Source organism: Dreissena polymorpha, chromosome 14, assembly GCF_020536995.1.
Source record: "Dreissena polymorpha isolate Duluth1 chromosome 14, UMN_Dpol_1.0, whole genome shotgun sequence".
Lineage (NCBI taxonomy): Eukaryota > Metazoa > Mollusca > Bivalvia > Myida > Dreissenidae > Dreissena > Dreissena polymorpha.
In genome coordinates, this window is record NC_068368.1 from 40,990,251 (window position 1) to 41,011,080 (window position 20,830).

Consider the following 20,830-nt stretch of genomic DNA (forward strand, 5'->3'; position numbering starts at 1 on the left):
TGAAAATGAATATGCAAAAGGGAGCATTCCAGATAAGACCGAGCGCTCGAAAGTGCTTTTTTGACAAAATATTGCCCATTGAAAGTGCGCTTTTGACACAATAGCCCCCCCCCCCCCCTGCCCTTTTGAAATCCTAGCTGGAGCACTGCAAATTGTAGAACTTAGAAGACAATAAATTTTATGAATTGTAGAGGCATCAATGTTTTTTTTGTGTTCAGATATGGCCACAATTATGGGTTTGTATTGTTAAACATATCACAAAGTCATCAATAAACAATGTCACATTCTCTCACACAGTGTGGACAATACCAATTGATGCCTTCGTCAGCCCACTCTTGGCTATACATGGCACAGGGCCAACAAAACCATGTGTCGCATCGTCCACAGTTTTCGCAATCACAACCGACACTTGCATTGGAATTATCTTGGAGGATTGCATCCTCAGGAAGATCTTTCCTGCAGTTCCCACAGGTGTACAGCTTTATAGCTGACAACTCCTTCAATATATCTTTGGCTGAAGTGGAAACAGGCCTAGTATCTGGTGGGGATTTGCACGGTAATACAAGGCTGGTTTTCACTGGTGTGTTACCAGTAATTGCAGGTTCTTTTGTAGAGGGACATGGCTCATCAGGTGCATCCACATCAGCACTGTTGAGTAGCATTTTTGGAATGACTCAGTTTTAAAAGAAGTCCTGGCAGGCTCCAACCATTTTTTCAAAGTATGGATAATCAAAATGTATTGGTACTGTAACCATGTCACGAGTTATCCACACTACTAAATTGCACAGGGATAAGCCAGTGATCCCCAAAAGCCCTTGTGCTTGCGCGTAATACCCATCTTTGGAGTTTTTCTTTAGTATATACCGTCCATTTTCTTTGTCTAGATATTTTATCACACCGCTGTCTACAGCTTCATCGACTGTCAGCATCCTTGCGCTGTACGGGCATTTAACTTCCAGGAGTCGCTTTCCATGGCAGTGACAGCTCACAATTCCGTCCGGGCTTCCTCTTATGGTGTGGCACTTTTCATATACGAATTATCCATGCATTGATACAGACAAATTTGCATGATATTTTAAAAATTTGTCCATGTAACACTGGTGAGCATTTTCTTCATTTTTTCGACCCCATTTAATGGCCGGAACGTTCCTTAGTTTGTCATTGGTGTTTTCAGATAATATGTCTCTGATCAACGATTCACATTTTTTTTTTCTCTTTTCATGAAATTCCATGACCTCAAACAATTTTGTAGCCGTTATAGCACCATGTCTTTGGACAAACCATTCTTTATTATTGGCTCGGCCTCGGGTACTTTTTTCTACCAAAGAGATGTCATTCATGGTCTCACATGCTTGGTAGAGGCTCTCAACTTCTTCTTTGAAGCCCGAGTCCTGATTGGCCTTGAAGGTAGCATGGGGTACCCTGATTATAGAAGTAGGCGAACTCTCTACAACAGTCTCATGCGAATAGGCCAGCTCTTCAGAGTTGTTCGGCAGAAAATCTGGCAAAGTCATGAATATATTAGGCTCTGTTTGTGTCTCCTGCAATCTAAACTTGTGCAGCATATGTTCTGCTGAGCAATATTGGCCTGTATGCTGAGTAGCCATTAGGAGATATGCACGTAAGTCCATTAGCGCCTCCTTGGTTGGCAGACTGTTCTTTTGCAAAGTTTTCCTATACTGCTGGGTGGTCCTTTTCAAGGTCTTCTCTTTCTTCATCACAGCAATGTCACTAAACAGTGAAGGTGCACATTTGCTGCCTTTAGGATCAGTCCATGCACATAGTTCATCTGTGCATGCCTTGCTACCCCAAGTTCCATTGGACAGAGCATCTGCTACTGCAAATAACACAGCTCCAATGTGTCCGCATGTCTGGGAACAACCCACAGTGCAGGTGCAGAATCCACCGTATGGTCCACCTGTGATTTTGTCCAGCACCACATACACAAGCTTTATCTCATCCGCACTTGTTGCCTGTGATGGGTTGCATTGTGCTTTTAGGACAATAAATGTTTCTGACAGCACGTTCTCATACACTTCCACTGAGTGAACAAACTGTTTCAACTGATAAGGCCTTGAGAGTTTTTAAGTTCGAGCACTTGCCTCGTTTATCTGCTCAGTGTTTAGCAGGTTTGTCTTTTTATCCTTATCTTCTACTGCTGGAAGTTTATAAAGGTCCTTCGTCCACTCAGTAATCTGACTTTTGTGTTTACTGTTAGCTTTTCATATTCATCCCTTTGAGCACTGGTCAAAGAATTAACATTTGAATGCAGACACACATTGCCAGACAGATTTGTTCCAACAGTAGATATGCCAAGGATGTGGCAAATTAGTATAATCCTTGCTTTCTTTGGCAATTTTGGGTCAACATTATTTGTGACACATATCTTCTCGAGCTCATTAGCCTTCAATGCTGCAATCTGGCTGTATGATGTATACTTTGGTATGTGGCTATTGCTACAAGCCATCTGAAACAAGATAAAAGGATAGTTATTTTATTGCTGTCTATGAAAAGTATCAGTGTAGTATTTGCTTTTTTCAATATACTACTTATTTCAATTTTAATTGCTACATTCAAAATTGTGTGACACCCCAAAATTAAGATAATGTGTAGAATAGTCAACCTTATGTTATTATACAGGTGTGTGCATGATGTGGTTAATATCTATAGGTGTAGTTTTTAAAAATAATAATAATCTTTTGCAAAACTAATTGCTTTATTTTATTCGTCTATCAATATTACTCCAAATTTATGCTCAATGGGGAGAGCAGTATTCTCAGATTTATAAACCTTTACAAATAAAAAATGTGCCTTCTACATAATATTACATTATCCTTTTTTATAATGAATTATACTTAAATAATCTTTGAATACTAGGTTTTACAAAGTAATCTAAACAAAGCAACTGCTTTAATGTTTATCGTACATTTACTATATTGATCGAAGAAAATGTCATAATTTCTTTCCCACTCCCGCAACAAATTAATAAAACTTATAATTCATGATTGACTGTCGGAAAATCTTATTTTTCCGGGTTAAGAAGTAGGCTGTTGTAATACAGTACTATCTTACCACATCTACTTTCAGTTTAACAAATGTATTAATTCTAATTAATGTAAATTTTTGTTTAATTCCTTATTATAACATCCATTTCATAAAAACTTACGGTAAAGTAGATGTTTTCTATTCATCGAATCACGTTTGCTGCGTAGAGTGGTGTTTTGCGTCTGAATACTTTGTTTACTTTTTACCGGCAGACCGGATGCGCGGAGGCTCATGGGTAATTGGAAAGTCGAGAATGAATTATGTAAATATCTTTGTCTTTTTCATCTGCATTTGTCAATTGTTCATATCATCTTGTAATTGGGCTGTCCATGCATTGATTTGTACGTATCCTTACTATATTTCTGTTTGGAGATTGACATTTATTCAGTCCGAGTAAAAATGGCAACTTGTCTTTTCTTAATCTTTTAACGATCACTGTATGCATATATTTACACCTAATTCGTAACTGACAGTCAATCTAACATCACAGGCATTTGACTTTTCTGAATTGGTTGCGGAAAGTCGTACAACCAAAAATATGTTCTTTGTTTATAGTAAAATCAACATGCTAGTTGAATAATAAACAGTAGCAGTGTCAGTGGCAGTTTTTAACCCATTTATGCCGAGTGGACTCTCCCATCCATCTAAATTGGATCAATTTATTTCCAAAATAAGTTATGTCTAGTATATTTATTTCTATATTTAGAATATTTCTCAAAGAAATTCTTTAAGCAAACAGCACAGACCCTGATGAGACGCCACATCATGCGGCGTCTCATCTGGGTCTCAGCTGTTTGCCAAGCCCTTTTTTCTATATGCTAGGCATAAATGGGTTAACCATAAAATGTGTGATGGACTTAGTAAGTTAGTATGTCCATAATGCACTTGCATAAGTTGTAAAAACAATTTTGAGTTCATTCTTGTTACATACAAAGTTGACTTAATTTGTGATTTTAAAGTATTTTTTTTTGAATTTAGATTGCATCTGGCAGCCCTGCATTCAGTTTAGAATGCACACAGAAAACACGCGGAGACCAAGAACGGGGAAAGCGCTACAGAATTTTGTATCCGAAGTATAAGGCGGGGCACCATGTCGTAAAACCTGTTAAAAAAGCTTGCAATTATGGTAATAGTCCTTCTAAGCACAATAGAATATTGGCATTCTAGGTGCAATTGCACTTGACCGGTACGCAACACTTAGCCCCAAACAACGAACCTTAACACCTAACAACTAACGCAATACCTAATAATCCATATTATCCAATATATTTTCTAAGTATCGGGGGCTACCGCCCCCAAACCCCCACTTTGTCGATAGTGGTAAACAACTGCGTACCGGTAAAGTGCAATCTAGCCGCATTCTAATATACATATAATGCCAAAACCTTGTAATTACAAATGGCCAGCTTGACTGTTATTCAAATGTTTTTGTTTTTTTATAATATATGTGTATTTTCTTTATTGTTCAATGTACATATTTGTAACAATGCATATGATTGGTTTTGAATGAGTACAATATCAATCATTGATAAATATTTCAGATTATGTCACCGAGCTCATGGCTGAATTGCTGCAATCGAAAGAACAATCAAGAGCAGCCTGACTGTGAGACAGGCTTCTTCCGTTCTGTTCTCTCCTCCACCTTTGGCATCTTCTGCGAAGAAAATTTTAAAGACTGAAGCAGTGCAGTTTCTGACAGGGCTCAAGCTAGACTCCAATTTTTGGGAGAAGTCACTTCTCCCTAAGCTCTGGAGAGGGAGAAGTGGGGCAGTTTTAGGAAGAAGTGGATCTTTTGCGATCATCGATGGACCATTGTGAACCATGACCTGTTAATGCGTATGAACTAAAGTAATAAAATCATTCCTTTTAATAAATTTATTACTGATAAAAATATAAGCATAAAAACATAGGAAAATAATGTTGAAAAAGCAGTTTTATAAGCACTAATTTATCAGTTCATACATATGACACAAGAGCAAAGCATAAAACTCAATATATACATGTATGTTTGAATTTGAGCACTTCAGCTCAGTACAATAAGCATTTTTTTACTAATAGTACAGCTTGCGGACTTTCAAGGACTTTCATTTCTGCAGGGCACGGCCGAAGTCAAAGTCACCTGGTGTTGGTCCATCCCCCGAGATTCTCATAAGATCGTCCAGTGCCTTTGATTTCAGTGATGTTCTAGACTTAGACTTTATTCTGTTTTGTGTGCTGAATCCTCTTTCGCACTGTACACTGGTCATGGGAATGACAACACAGCACTTCAGGAGCATAACAATGTTGGGGAGGTCATTCCCCTTCACCAGAATCCGTAGAACCTGAGTCACACTCATTTTGCTGTAACTGCCTTTCACGAGACGTTTGTAAGTCTGAAACTCACTGCGGGCATTTTCCTTCTGTGGCAGATGCATTTCGAAGTGTTCAATAAGTTTGTCAAGTTCATCAAGTCCATACTTGGTCACCGACTCTGCCTCAGAGATGTTGGAGGGAATCAGAACTTTCATGCATTCTAGTATGTTAGTGTCACAAAAACGATCAATCAGGTTGTCTGTTAACTTCTGTATGTACTGATGCCCAATACTGTCCAACACATGTTTCTGTTGAGTGTAGTATCTCAGCTCTGGTGTGAACCCAACATTTTCATCATCGTCCTCGCCATCACTGGCATCAATGTCACTCTCAGTGAAACCCTTGAAATGGATGTTCTGCTGTATCTGTTCATTTACTGAATTACAGTCCGACTCTGACAGTGGTCTACTGTAGGTCACTTTATGGTCACCAACGTGCACAAACTTCGATAACTTTTCCACAAAAACACCACTTACTTCCAGTAAGTCCAAAAGACTTTCACATGAACTCCTTATCACTGGTTTAATGAGACTAAAGTCCACACTTTCTTCCTGAAATTTCTTGGACAGCAGAGTCATCTGTGGAAGAATGTCCATCATCAAGTGAGTTATCGCAATAAACTTGAACTGATTCACATCTTGTAGAAGACCCTTGGCTGCTGGCTCAAAAGCAGCCTCACGCTCAAGGGCCATCACTAAGGCAGGGTAAGTCCTGTAAACAACCTGGACAGCATGCTCCATGCTGAGCCAACGTACAGAGTGAACTTCTGCATACTTCAGCTCGGGCAACATCAACAATATTTGAATCGTACGCAATCGGTTTGAGCGGAGAGCGGAGTTCTTGAAATACTTGAATATATTCATAATTGTTCTGGAGTATTCATTCATGTCTGGGATATGTTTAGCCGCTTGAGAAGTTGCAAGAGCTTCTCGATGAGCTGCACAGTGCACGCCAATGAGAGAAGGTGAATGTTCCTGCAGCAACTTTACAACACCACCAGTTCTACCAGTCATTACACTAGCTCCATCAGTACCGATGCCTACCATTTTTGATATGTCAAGTCCTTTGGTTTTAAGTTCCTCAAGCACCATGGACACAATGTTCACAGCACACGCAGAACCTTCACTAATTACTTTATTGGTCAAGAGTCTGTACTTCAATGCACCCTCTTTCACAAACTGTGTATACATCAACACACGTTTCAGGTTCCCGTTGTCAGTACTTTCATCTATAGTGAGGGAGAACACATGAGAGTCCTTAACCTCTTGGAGACTGTCCTCTAGTATCACTTCTGCTATGGCACTTTGTAGTTCAGACACACTCTGATGATTAGTGTGAGAGGCAGAACTTGTCGCTGACTTACAGAAGTCCACACCTAAAAAGCTAGCATAGTCGACCATGTGCTGCATTTCTCCTTTAGGGAGCTCACGCTTGGCAATGTGGTAGGCTGTTTTGAGAAGGTTCAACGCGAGTTCATCGTCCATGTTGATTTTGGCAGCCAGGAGTTTCTGCATGGGCTTTTGTGCCTTCAGGGTTGTTCGCTCAAGAGCAGTCAAGTGATTTTGTGCTGAAAATATACAATAAAAGATAATCAGAAATAATTAAATAAAAGCATGAACAGCAGAGATATGGATATTTTTTCTCTGATGGGATTACTGCCCCATAACAATGGACACTTACAAAGTTGAATGGGCACTTTGTAAAAATGAATGGGCACTTCTCAAGATTTATTTCGGGTAAAATTACAGACAACAGGAAAATCAGCGTCAGTAAAATTGCGACCCCATCAAATTTATTTCCGAGTCTGTGACGCATTAATATTGTTTAACATGTTAATTTTATTAAACAAACCCGATATTAAAGTAGATAAAATAGTATAAATAATCTAATAAAACACTGCCGTTATTTACGATATATGTGTTTATGAATTTTGTAAACACGGGCGTCCGCCATAATAATTTCGGCACATCGGAACTCAACTTGCGTAAAACACTTGCTCAATTAACCGTTAAACTCCACCTCCGTTCTCTGCAAAAGATTCGAAGGCGGAGCTATGCACGTGCTATTATTTAATTGAACGATTACCACTGAGGAACAAACACACGATTAGTTCGGCATGTTGATTGCTAGACAAAGGAAGCCAATTTTGTCGGCGAGAAATTTGTCGCATTATTGCTTCAGACAGGAAGCGGCTATCCTTGGATGACGTCAAACTGTCAATTCACACGGAGTGCAAATTTTCCGAAGACTTTAACCGACTCTTTGTTTACAATTCAATTAAAAAACAAACACTTGCTAACATTAAACATTGGATTAAATCAACGAGTTTGCATGACAACAACAACTTTAACAAACATTACCGCAACGGCGCGGGAATTGATCTACCTAGATTTTTTTCGACACATTTAAATCACTCTTTCATAGCCGCGTCATGCGAAAATGGGTTTTATGCGTTAAGGCCAGTACCTTAAAGTATTATATTCGATATGTGTTCGTGTGTCGTATGAACGAATCTGCACTAAAACTAAATTTACGGTTGCGATAGACACCTATAAACATAGCATATACTGTTATATGCGCATTATATCACTCCAAGCGTTTCGGCCAGCGTATCTTAAAGTATTATAATCGATATTTCACATTACTGCCCCAGCCCTCTAAGCCGAGAGGAACTGTCTTTTTTTATAAGGATCGGAGTTAGTGTTTGTGTGTCGTATGAACGAATCTGCACTAAAACTAAATTTACATCGTACATTAGTTGTCAAACGAAAGTACGGTTGATATTAAATGCATTATTTTTCTCTTTCCGGGATATTGTTTTAGTATGTTGATGCTGCATTAACAAATATAAGTGTATATGAAGTGATAACACCAAAAATAAACACCGGTTTCGATAGACACCTATAAACATAGCATATACTGTTATATGCGCATAATATCACTTCAAGCGTTTCGGCCAGCGTATCTTAAAGTATTATTTTCGATATATGCGCATAATATCACTTTAAGCGAAACAAAACAGTATAGTAAAATATACTCACATGCAGCATGTCGTTCATGATTTGTGGTTTTTGCAGGAATCTCATGACCCTTAGCATACTGATTGTCAAATTTTGCATCTCGAAACAACTTACAGTGCCATAGTCCTTTACTATCTTTAACATACCAGTCAAAAAATGCCTGATTTAGTTATTTAGAAAAACTCCTTTTAGATGTGTCAGACAAAATAGATTTAGAGTCAATCTCAAACAGTTTACGTTTCATCGAACTTGGTTAGGGCGAATCGCCCTGTAACCAACTCGTTAGAGACATTTTAGATTTCAATTTTGTGTTAACAGTCCGAGTTCTCGATTCAGAATGATCATGACCAAGAAAATGAGTATAAAGATTCGTCATAATTGGGGACATACGTTAATTGTTCGCACTTTTCGTCGGCATCAACTCATCTTTTCCCGTCCAGGACCATTTTAAGCCATCTACTACTCGCGAAAAGCAAGTTTTCACGGTTTGAAAAACGGACATTACGGGCGAGGAGCATAAAATATACATAACTATCTACCAAGAACAGATACCAATTAATACATAGAGACCGACATTCTTTTAATCCACATTGTTTTGGGGACATTGAATGCGATAATTGTCATCAATTAACAAAGTGTCTCGCCCGGTGTCGGCATGTTTTCTATTAGCCGAAATTGAGTTTGTAACCCACGCTCTGATTAGTCAGGAGAGAACCCTGCCAAATACCTGTATGACGAGCGCTGTGAATGGTTGCTTATCAATTTTCAATAGGTAATTTACTACGTAAGGGGGGCGGAGTTTCGTCGATTCGGTCAGTTGATTGACGTCGGCGTGTATTCTGTAATAAATAGATGCAAATATGATAGCGCTGCGGATATGATAAGTGCCAGATTTTAGGGCGAAGTGGTTATCGCCGGTGCTTTTGATCAGGGCGATTACAGGGAAGCCGCGGCGATATAATCGCCCGAGTCGCCCAGTTGCGTGAGCCCTGGTTTCAATTGCTATGCCTAAACGGAGAGGCGCAGCACCCTATCGCCCCAAGGTCCCACCCTGGACCCAGAACATTCCCTTTTTATAATCTGATCATATTATTATACAGGATATTTTATTTGAAGTTTCAATAAATTCATTAGATATTCACAGGGAAACTAGTTTTATGAATTATAGAAACAATAGTTTAAATGAAAATACTTTGAATATGAATATGTATATGAGCTGGCGCACTCTGGAAAAAGTGGGCTTATTAATGCATGTGCCTAAAGTGTTGTCCCAGATTCACCTGAGCAGTCCGCACAGGCTTATCAGGAACAATACTTTCAGCCTATATTGTCTTTTTCGTTCATAGTAAGTTTCTTCTTATTGTACATCCAGTTGAGGCAGAAAGTGTCGTCCCTGATTAGCTTGTGCAAACTGCACAGGCTCATCTGGGTCGACACTTTTCGCACATTCATTAGGCCCCTTTCTTCCAGAATATATGCTATATTTAAAATATAATATGAACATGCGTGCTTAAGTGCCTTTTAACAAATAAGCCCCCCTGATCTTTTCAAATTTTTGCTGGAGGACTGATCATGTTTTGCTTCAAATTAACATAGCAACTTCGATGAATTGTGAAATCATGTGAATGTTTTATTTTGATAAATATGTTTTCATACCAACTACCAGTTTATGGAAATATAACAGTAATTAATAAATTTGTTCAACAAAGCATTCCCCTTAGTGTTTTAAAGTGTAAGTATAATATATTTCATGTCTCCACTTTTATTATCACCCGCCATAGGCGGAGGGATATTGTTTTGGTGTTGTCCGTCTTTTCGTCCGTCCGGAACTTTTGTGTCCGGAGCCATATCTTGGAAGTGCTTTGGCGGATTTCTATGAAACTTGGAATGAGTATATATATGGATAAGAGGATGATGCACGCCAAATGGCATTGTACACCATCTGTTAATAACGGAGTTATGGCCCTTTGTATCTTGAAAAAATGCTTTTTTTGAGTGTCAAATATAACACTTTTGTGTCCAGAAGCATATTGGGGCGGCATGTATTAAATTTAATAATTATGTTATAAATGTTTATTACCGTTTTCACCACGCGCCATGTATTAAATTTAATAATTATGTTATAAATTTTAATTACCGTTTTCACCACGCGGCATGTATACAATTTAATAATTGTGTTATAATTTTTTTTTACCGTTTTCACCACGCGGCATGTTTTAAATTTAATAAGTATTAATTTACAACTTTATTGAAATATATTCTGTCGATTAAAGTGCATGTTTGCGTGATGTGTACTGCTTACATAAATAGTTGATGACAACATTAAAATGAATTTAAAATCTGAAAGAAATAATAACTATTTCATTTCCAGTGTTATTTTTTTTCAAAAGCGTAACACATACTAGCATGTATTTATTTTTAACACATTCATAATACAATGGTAGCACAGTATTGTAGTGTTTTCGTGTTTTAGAACAATGTACATGACGTAAAGAAACATGTGGGCCGTATGGTCCGCAAATCTGGGCCGTATAGTCCGATAATCTGGGTCGTATGGTCCACTAATATGGGCCGTATAGTCTGGGCCGTATGGTCCATGGTCCGTATGGTCCGTATACCTATTGGGGGGGGGGGATATCAATTCAATGAATTTGCTTGTTCTAACATGTTTTGGCCATTTTTTTTTTGTAAGTATTGCTTATTAAAATACTTTTTAATAGTGATTTTGTTCAGGGTACTCGAGTTGACTCTCGGAATAAAGTTGTATTGCAACATTGTGCTGGTAAATCTTCTGTAGTAAATCCGTCCAGTTTGCTAAAACTTTTTGTTATGGTAAGGGTGTTATGGTACACTTTGTTGTGTTGTGTCAGTGGTAATTTAAATTCTAAATGTTGTAATAAATTTGTGTGTTACATATAAAGTGTTGTGTAATCCATTTCAATAATATCGAAAGTTTAAATTTGACATGCTGCTTCTCCGTTATGATATAAATATAAATTTACCACGCTCGTGTTATGTACTATAAAACAATTAAATTCCGTCATATTAATATGAAATCAAAACAAGACTACTTATGAAGACAAATTATTAATAAAAAGAGTGCAGAACTGAGGTAATTCTCAGGAGTGAATGGCATCAACAACGAGTTCAATTTACCATAAATAAAAAATCGTGTGCAGATACCACATCGGGTTTCAACAAAATGAACATGTCAGGATATGAGCAAAAGAAACGAAATGAATAATCTCGATTAATCCGTTTTAAATGACGTGACCATTGTAAGAATTATACATTTCAAATTAACATTATTCATATTGACAACGTTATTGAAGTGTTAAAAGTTGAACGGTTAATTTTTACGTGAATTTGTACAGCGATAAGTTTCTAGTTATAACTAAATTAATCAGTTCAATAAGTGTCATTTATAAAACCGTCTTGGTTAAATCATAATTCAATAATGAACTTCATTAAATAACGCTGACCTGTATGTATAATACGAAAACTGGTCGTTATTTTTCGAACTTCACAATGACACTCGCTGATAGCGAGTCTTTTATTATGAATTGGAAGAAAGTTGTCTCACGACTTCGTCACTTCCGGTTTTAACAAAAATGTCGACTCGATCGCAAAGTGTGAAAATTCGACATTATTATCGGCTGAATACTCGCTGAATGCGATGGTTTTAAGCGAACTATGATGTGGTAATGCTTTAACACATTATAATCTCCCATAAAATTGGAATGTTTCAGCTTTTTTAAACCTTGTCTGTTGTCCTTTAACGAAACAAGACGTCTAGTGAACGTGATAAGTCGACGTAACGGTATAACTAGTTAGGGAACACGTTGCTTAGCGCATGATTGATAACGAAATGGCTTCGATAAATCTGATAAATTTGCGCTCTAAATGCATTTGGAACAGGTGTATTTTCTTAGTTAATCATGTCAACACAGGGATTAAGTTCACCGTACAATATAACTATATTTACGAGGTTGCATTAATTAATTGTAGTTGGGACACAATTAATGTATGTGTTTATTTCACAGTTGAAAATACAGTAAAGAAAAACATATTCTGTTCTAATTAAATACTCTTCTACAATATTCATATATAAGATCGAATGTGTTTACTTTGATCGTACTTCTTGTACCAACTATGAAATATAATCGCATCGAAAAAAAAGAAATTGGGAGCACTTTACTACTACTACTACTACTACTACTACTACTACTACTACTACTACTACTACTTACTACTACAACTACTACTACTACTACTACTACTACTACTACTACTACTACTACTACTACTACTACTACTACTACTACTACTACTACTACTACTACTACTACCACCACTACTACTACTACAACTACTACTACTACTACTTCTACTACATCCGTCGTAAACTGAAACTATTAGCACATGCATTGTGAAAGTATGCTTTCATCTTATACACAGAGATACACATGTACGTGATGATACCTGACTAATCCGAAAAATGAATCCTGGTCAAAACGTGACGTCCAGGGTAAAGGTTAGCTATTTATTAAACTTGTTATGTCCCCCAGTCTATAGTAAGGGACATATTGTTTTTGCCCTGTCTGTTTGTTGGTTTGTTTGCGTCAAACTTTAACATTGGCCATAATTTTGCAATAAAATATCTCTGAGGGACACCTTTCGGATCTGGGCCACAGTATTCGCATCCTCACCCACAAACGCCGGAGTGTTGTCTCTCTTACTCAGGACTCGCAAATAGGGAGAGTCAGTCTCCACTAGGAGTCGGTCGGCCGGAATTCCTCGCACAGCTAGCTTTTGCACCTCATCAAAACGCGCAGCCAGACCTGAGATGCTAAGGTAGCACCGAGGAAATGCGGCGGACCAACTCAGAACCTGATCTGCTGAGGTGAAGGTGGCCTCTCAGAATAGACTGGTTGAAAGGGTGGTCAAGTTGGAGGTGAAAATGGACCTCTTGAGGGGTAAACTTGACCAAATGTTGGCAAGACCCACCAGAAGTCAATCTCCATCCCTAGCCAGGCGGAAATGTTTTAATTGTAACGAGGCGTAAATTTCAAAAGGGACTGTCATAAGCTTAGGAGCAGGACACCGTCCCCGGCTAGGGGTGACCAGTGTTACCGTTGTAACGAACTGGGTCATATGGCCAGAGATTGTCCCAAACAAGCAACTGATAGGGTCGGTGATACCCCTAGAGAAGGTAGGAAGGTGTCATTGCCGATTTAAACGGCAAGGGGTCAGTGTAGAGGAGTTTGGACCTGATCCATAATGATAAGGGCCCATCGGTGATAATCAGACAGATTAAATCCTATCCGATGTTCCGTGTGAATGCAAGGGTAAACGGCATTTGAAGTACAGGCTGTGGTAGATACGGCGGCTTGGTGTCGGACCGGGTATTGGCTCTGTTGCCGGAAGCAGTTCCAGTGTTTGAACATGTGTATATGAAGGCTGCAGGACGAGGTTTGCAGATGAATGGTTCCATTGTGGAACCAGTGACCATCCAGCTGGGTGACATGTTTTTTTAAGAGAGGGTCTATGTAGCCCCTATTGAGGATTGCATGTTACTCGGGCTGGATTTCCTCAGAAATCATGGAGCCACTATTGGCATAGTGGGGTCCATCATGTGTTTAAATGGAAAGATGGTTCCAATGGATCAACATAGGGGGTTAATGGAGGCCAGAGTGTCAAATGTGACTGTCGCTTGAACTGTATCCCACCCAACTCGATGACCATGATTACGTGTTCTTTTGGAAAGCCAATAGGCACCTTTGCACTTGAAGCTGAGTGTGGTGACCTGATAGTGCCTATGTTGGTCCATGTCAGTGAGGCTGGGCTTAGGTTGCCAATGGTGAACATGTCTGATCACCATGTTAGGCTAAAGCAAGGCAAATTGGTGGGAAGGGGCTTAGGAAAGGGGAAAATATGCTTCGGGGTTCACTGGGGCGAGTTGTGAGGAAGGCGGTGAGCAATTTCCGATTCATTCAGGAATGGCTCATGCACGGAACTGATCCACCTGGTAATTTATGTGCTTTTACGAACTTAAAAGAGAGCAGGTTCAATGTGAATCGCAACCGATTGAAGAGTTGTATATTAGACAATCCTCCTGCATGGGTAGTTCGAGAGCGAGAGAGTTGCGGTCTTGCGGAAGATGTGCACGATAAACCGGTATACTGTATGTGTATGGGAATTGATGATGGCTCTTTTATGATCGCTTGCGATGTGTGTGAGGACTGGTTCCATGGAAGGTGTGTGGGAGTCAAGGAGGAACAGGGTGAGGAAATAGACCTATATACATGTCCATGGTGTAGGGCAGGTTAGCTCTATATTTATCGTACATGTCGGTAGATCGTGGAGCTTATATCAATTTTGTAATGCATTTTTTACCGTTTTACAGAATGTAACGTGTGGTGGGCTTTATTGATGGCCGCGACGTATTTCGCGAGGTCGAGGGGGCAAATGGTCGGAAAACGCTTTGAAGTTCGTGGCGGTACCTGGTCATAGAACTGGGGACCATTTTGTCCTTGGATCATGGAAGGGTGGAAAGGGCAGTGGAAAGTCAGGTTAGTTTAGATAGGAAAGAGGTCACCACGGCTTTATAGCCGAGGTCAGGAAGTACGGCCACCAAATTCTGAGTGACTTGTTCATTCAGAGGGTGTTGGCCGGTCCTGAGAAACGGCGGGGGACTCACTGAGCGAGAGGCCCTGGGGAAATGTAAAGTTTTCCCAAACCGAAACCAAAGCCGGTTCAGGTCCCGACAGCGCTGGACTTCCCTGCGTTGCCAGCGAGGTTGGGATCGGAGAGGGTCAAGAATGAACAAGCGGTAGAGTCACTCGAGCCCAATCCTACTTCTCTGGACTTCTTGTGTTGCCAGTGGGGTCGGAGTGTGGGAGGGTGAAGGTCGAATCCAATGGGGAGGCATTTGTCTATAATCCGACATCACTGGACTTCCCTGCGTCGCCAGTGAGGTCGGTGGAGGTAAAGGTCGAGACTGAGGGGGAGGTCTCGCAGCACTGGGCTTCCATGTGTTGCAAGTGAGGTTGGCGGAGGCTGTGGTCGCAGCTAGTCCTGAGGGAGAGATAATCGTCATCTCTGATTCAGAAGAGATGGATGTTGGAGCTGCCTTTCAGGCTAATCATGAACAGGCTGGAGGAGGCTAGCATTGCACGGCCTGTAGATAAAGTGGCGGAGCCCGTAAGGGTTATGTCACTTCAAGGTAGGATGGTAAGAGGTATGGACCGGAGTGAGAGACGGTCGATGCCTCTAGATAGAGGTGCAGAGAGGAGTGGAGGGGTTGGGACCCAGGATAGGTTCCGGTCCCAACAGGATGATAAAGACTTTAAGTGGAAAAAAAACCCAGGAGTGTCCCGTGTAAGGTTTAAGGGCACGGTCTATCAGGAACCATGTTGAGCCCCGGCATTTTCCGCCTGTATTTCGTCGGGAGGCATGGAGTGATTCGGAGATGGACCCTGCGCGGTTCAGGATGTCATATGCCTTGTCAATAATCTGGGTCTACGAGCTTTTTGGAGGCTATGCTTTTCGTGGGCCGCAATATATTGTTCATTTCGTAGCAGTCCAGCCTGAACGACAATGACCAGGCCTGGTTACAGAGGGTCGCCCGGAGGTTCATGTTTTTTATCCCCCCTATATTCGCGGATGTTTCTCTTTCATTGGAGGGTGTTGGCTGCGTTGCTGAGGCTATGCAGCCAGGAAGTCAGAGACAATTTTCTGGACCAAAGGTTTGACTGGCGGCCCTGCGTTGTTCAGGCGACTGGATCGACTCAAACAACTGAGTCGATGCAGACACCCGGAACAGATTGTTGTTTGGCGGTCCAGGCGATTGGGTCGACTCAGGCAACTGAGTCGATGCAGAGACCCGGACCAGATTTGTGTATGGCGGTCCAGACAACTGGGTCGACTCGGGCAACTGAGTTGATACAGGGAGCCGGATCAGATCGGAGTGTGGTTGTGGAGGCTTAGGCGACTGTGTCGAGTCCACAGATGGATTCGATTCAGAGACCCGAGCCAGTCAGTTGTGTAGCGAAAGGGGCCCGGGTAATGGCGTCGGCTCAAGTGGCAGAGTCGATTCCAGAGCCCGGGTCTCTGGTGGACGAGTGTGAATGGGGCGATGAGGTGGAACCCCTGTGGTTCGGGAGTGGATTTCGGCTAGGAATGCGGACCTTACCGCATTCGACAGCCACTTTCACTTGGACAGCAGTAGTAAGGCGACCAAGGTTGGTTCTATTGAGGCGTTGGTGGGGCATTCCGTGGGGCCAATGCCTAAGGTATCCGTTGCGGGTAGATGTGGGGAGTGCAGTTGTCTGCGATCCACCCAACTACCAAAAGGAATATCCCAGTGTCACTTGTTTCGGGTCGGCTGTCGTGTTGCATCCTTAAGCGCTTCTAAGGGACGTTAAAGGGGTGTTAGGACAGGTGGAGAGAGTATTGAGGAAGAATGGGGTGGTATCGCTTGGAGAGATCGGTTTAGACCGATGCCTGAACGAGAGTGGTGTAGGCAGGAGGAGATGTTTGTGGGGCTGTTGGAGCTGGCTTGCCCTAGGCGACCAGTGATTTTGCATATTCGGGGGCGGGGCACGTACTTTTGTGAGGCTAGTGCCGTTGCCCTCCGTCTCATGCAGAAAAACGTAAGTCAAACTCAAAGACTACTTTCACCTTCCTGTCCATTGCTAAGGCATAGAACTCACAAGCCTTATCGGTGAGACAGAGACACAAGAAATCCCGCTTCTCAAAATCCTCCCATTCGAAAATACCCGCGTATTTTTCGAATTTGGTCAGGAAAGCCTGCCAGCGTCCATGGCCATCATAGACCAGTGCTTTAGGGAAGGACTGGATTCTGGATTTCTGTTGACCTAAAAGCATAGCTCTCTGACCAACAGGTGTTGCAACCGTGTTGTTGGTAGCACCGCGCGCCGCATGTGTAGCATTTTGCGGAACACAAGGAGCTGTTGCTTCGCTCCTTCCTACCTGCGGTGTAGGTACCACCTGTGGCGCTGCAACATACCCTGACTGTACAGGCGGGGTTCATATATGTCATATGTGGTTGGTTTACAGGGTCAATTAATTGACCCTGACCGCCCACTAACATGTAATGTAGCTGACCCGCTTGTAAAACTGGCACCTGTGTCATGATCTGATACTGACCAGGCTATGCCCCATGCCACATGGCATGGATCTGAACAGGGAACGTCCCATGTGCCACGGGCATTTGAGCCATAGCCTGGTATGAACCAGACTGCACACTATGTTTCATTGGAATATATGGTGTCGACGTCACAGACCTATACTGTACAGGTTGCTCTAATGACCCTTGCTGACACCCAATTTCCACACTGGGCTGAGTTGCAGCCTGGTAGTGAACAGACTTAGGCTCCAGAAGCATTGGTGCCTGACTCCTGATTCCACCTTACCTGTATCACTTTTGACCTTGCCCCCTGTTCCCCCACCTTAGCATCAGATGATTTGATATATAATACAGGAGGTCCACTGAGGGACGCGCTATCAATAGCTGCCGTCACCCTCTCTATAACTCCCAAACCCAAATTGGTGTCCGGCACAATGACTGGTCCACCAGCTGCCTCTAACCCTTCACCTTCATCCTCCCCCTCATTCACACTTTCCATCTCATTTATGGTCCCATACTCAGATTTGCTGAATCTAATCATACTCCACATTTGACTAGATGGTCGTATATAAGGGATTTTGTCCAAAACATCACGCGTAATGCTATATATTTGAGTACATAAATACACCCAAAGAGAAAAAGTTAGAAATTCACCAGTTATTACTTGATAAATAGTGAACTGTCATCAATATAGGTTGGGCACTTCCTCTAGGAAAACATTAGAACGTACCGAAGGGACTTGTGTAATTCAACACGGGTCAACACGGGTCACAGAATTAAACAATTAACATGGGCAAAATACACGAACTACAAATTCAATGAAATATTCAAATCGCCGTTCAATACAAAGAACACTTAAAAGAAATAGTGTATGATTTGAAATGTATTTATCATTATTTAAGTATCACCATCACTTATAGCGGAATTATTAATGATGAAAATGTGAAACTATCAGAAATAAATTGAGTTGTAGAAATACTCTACTAAAAAATTATAATGATTATCTAGCAATGTGGTGATTCGCCTGACGATAGACAAAACAATCACAATTCAAATGTACAGCCAGCTAAATATAGATGGCTTATATGGAGCAAAAACAAGTCACACATGCGACACAGCAATGTAAATTAACACTGCTCTAACTATAACCGTGTGATGATTTAAATAGAATTCACAATCAAGCACATTAATTATAAACAACCTGAAAATAGACGACATAATGAGCGGTTACACGGTTCAGCGAACCGCAATATGACGTAAATAGTCAAACCTCAATTTCAGCCAATAAGCTGACAAAAACCGACGAAATCGGTTTAATTCAATGAAAAGCACTTTAAGTTTATTAAACAAATATTTTATTTACATGAAATAAACAAAATAACGATTAAAAACTGACAATTTAAATGAAACTTGAAATTTTTCAAGATGGCCGAGTTCGAACACTACGGTTAAAAAAAGCCGATTGTTTACACAAACAAATGCTGCAAGTTTGGTGCTCGCAGTGCCATTTACAGTGCATATGTATATAACCACTAATTAACTTAACTTACCTTAGTAAGTTGCTTGAACTTGAGTCCATCGTCAGTAGCGGCGCAGAATAAACCTCCGTAAGAAACTAGGAACTGGTCTTTGGAGGGTCCGCTACTGCACTCTAACGTCATAAGCGCGTCATTCGGCCATTGGGTAAAACGGTCGGGATGGTCCATTGACAGTCCGGTCAAGTTCACCATAGCATATACAAGGAAACAACTTCAATATAATTTCAATAAAAATATTTCTGTGTCTGTATTGTTCTTGCAGAAATTCTGGTGATTTTCTTTTTCAAATGCAAAGAAACACCATGCTGACGATCCAGACATTTAAAACCTACATACGCTTGAAAATGTTCGCTTAAATAAATTCTACAAATGCGACACATAGTTGTTTTGTATTCAGCGTGTTAAATACTAAACATTACGCGTTCAGTTATGAATTAAGCGCAACCTGGTTTAAAGCTTTCTTTTACTTGAGGTAGAAACGAAATGACATAATCTTTTCGGTCATGTTTTGTAACTGAAAATAAAGAAATCTCAAATCTTTTGTCAAATGCATAAATCTATATGAGTCTGACAGAGGTGCACTTAAGTAAAATTGTGTGTGTAATTCCAAAATAGGTATGTAAACGCAATTTTTGTTCACTGCATTGATACTTTACTGCATTGGCGATAGACGGAAAGTTGCATATACATTTAAATGTTTACGTCCATGTACTCTGAAGATAGAGATTGAACACCCAATTTGATAATTATTCGAATTACTAAATCGTCATCTAGAGTCATTCACAAAATGGTCAGCTTGTAATCGTAATTTTATATTTACCAAGTTACACCAGAAATAAAATGAAAAAGTCGGTTTCTTCCACTTAATTATTTTGAAACAGCATTCAAAGCGTCAAACGTAGCTCTAAATCGTTAAGGGACATTTGTCTAACTGACAAACAAGATTGCCTTAAAATGATTAGACCATACAGTTTTAAACTTGACAATGTGTCAACATTGTGATCTCAGTTAGATCAAGGAAAAAGTAATTGGTTTTCGTGAATTTGAATTTGGAACAGTATTTTTCATAAAGGTCAGTTTCCCAATCTCTAACAAATCATAATCAATTACGTCAACGACTCAAAAGTTATGTCGATTAAATATGTCCTGATTTGAATACCTTGCCACGCTCAGTAAAATATTTTTATAATACCAATTGTTTGTATCAGGCGTTATGCGCTAGATATTAGACGAAGGTTTAACAATAAACCATACACTACTTTAAAACCATATGTATGGAACGCCTCAGCTGTCTCGCCTATATACTTTTATTTTCGTTGTCTGCATGTCTATGGTCGTTACGTGGGATTCGAATATCGTTAGGAAGAGTGAAATCTGCATTGTGTTATATATAGTTCATCTATCGTTCTGTACAAACAAAATTCCGTCTTGTAAAGTTCGCATTTTGTTTGGTGCAATTATCATTGTATTATGTTCAGAATTAACTTTGCTCTGCACAAAAAACTTTTTGTTGTGTGCAAATTACACATCGTTATGTGCTTTAGATAATGCGTTATGTATGTATGACGAGTTTTGCTGTGCAATAAACAAATCGTTATGTACATATTTCAATTGGTTTAATCCGATTTTATTGTTGTTCTCTACAAAGCGCACTTTGTTCTGTGCAATAAAAACTCCGTTATGTAGTTACACTGTAGTGTTTAGTACGTTATCAAAACCGCTCT

The 20,830-nt window shown here is 40.3% G+C and overlaps 1 protein-coding gene across 1 annotated transcript; it reads right to left on the reverse strand.

Annotated features, from left to right (window-relative positions):
- Positions 1-5,129: 5,129 nt before the first annotated feature.
- Positions 5,130-15,516, reverse strand: LOC127857317 (zinc finger protein 862-like). Its single transcript, XM_052393723.1, has 2 exons — positions 15,276-15,516; positions 5,130-6,964 (listed from the first exon to the last, which is right to left on the reverse strand). The coding sequence occupies exons 1-2, from the start codon at positions 15,514-15,516 to the stop codon at positions 5,130-5,132; spliced, it is 2,076 nt and encodes a 691-aa protein (XP_052249683.1).
- Positions 15,517-20,830: the final 5,314 nt, after the last annotated feature.

What these genes read in the sequence shown, in the direction of transcription:
- LOC127857317 (XM_052393723.1), bottom strand. Translation starts at nt 15,516, where the DNA reads ATGACGATTATCTCTCCCTCAGGACTAGCTGCGACCACAGCCTCCGCC. An exon ending in AACACAAGAAGTCCAGAGAA is followed by an intron (nt 6,965 to 15,275) that starts GTAGGATTGGGC and finishes GTATATTTTCAG; the next exon opens with CACAAAATCACTTGACTGCT.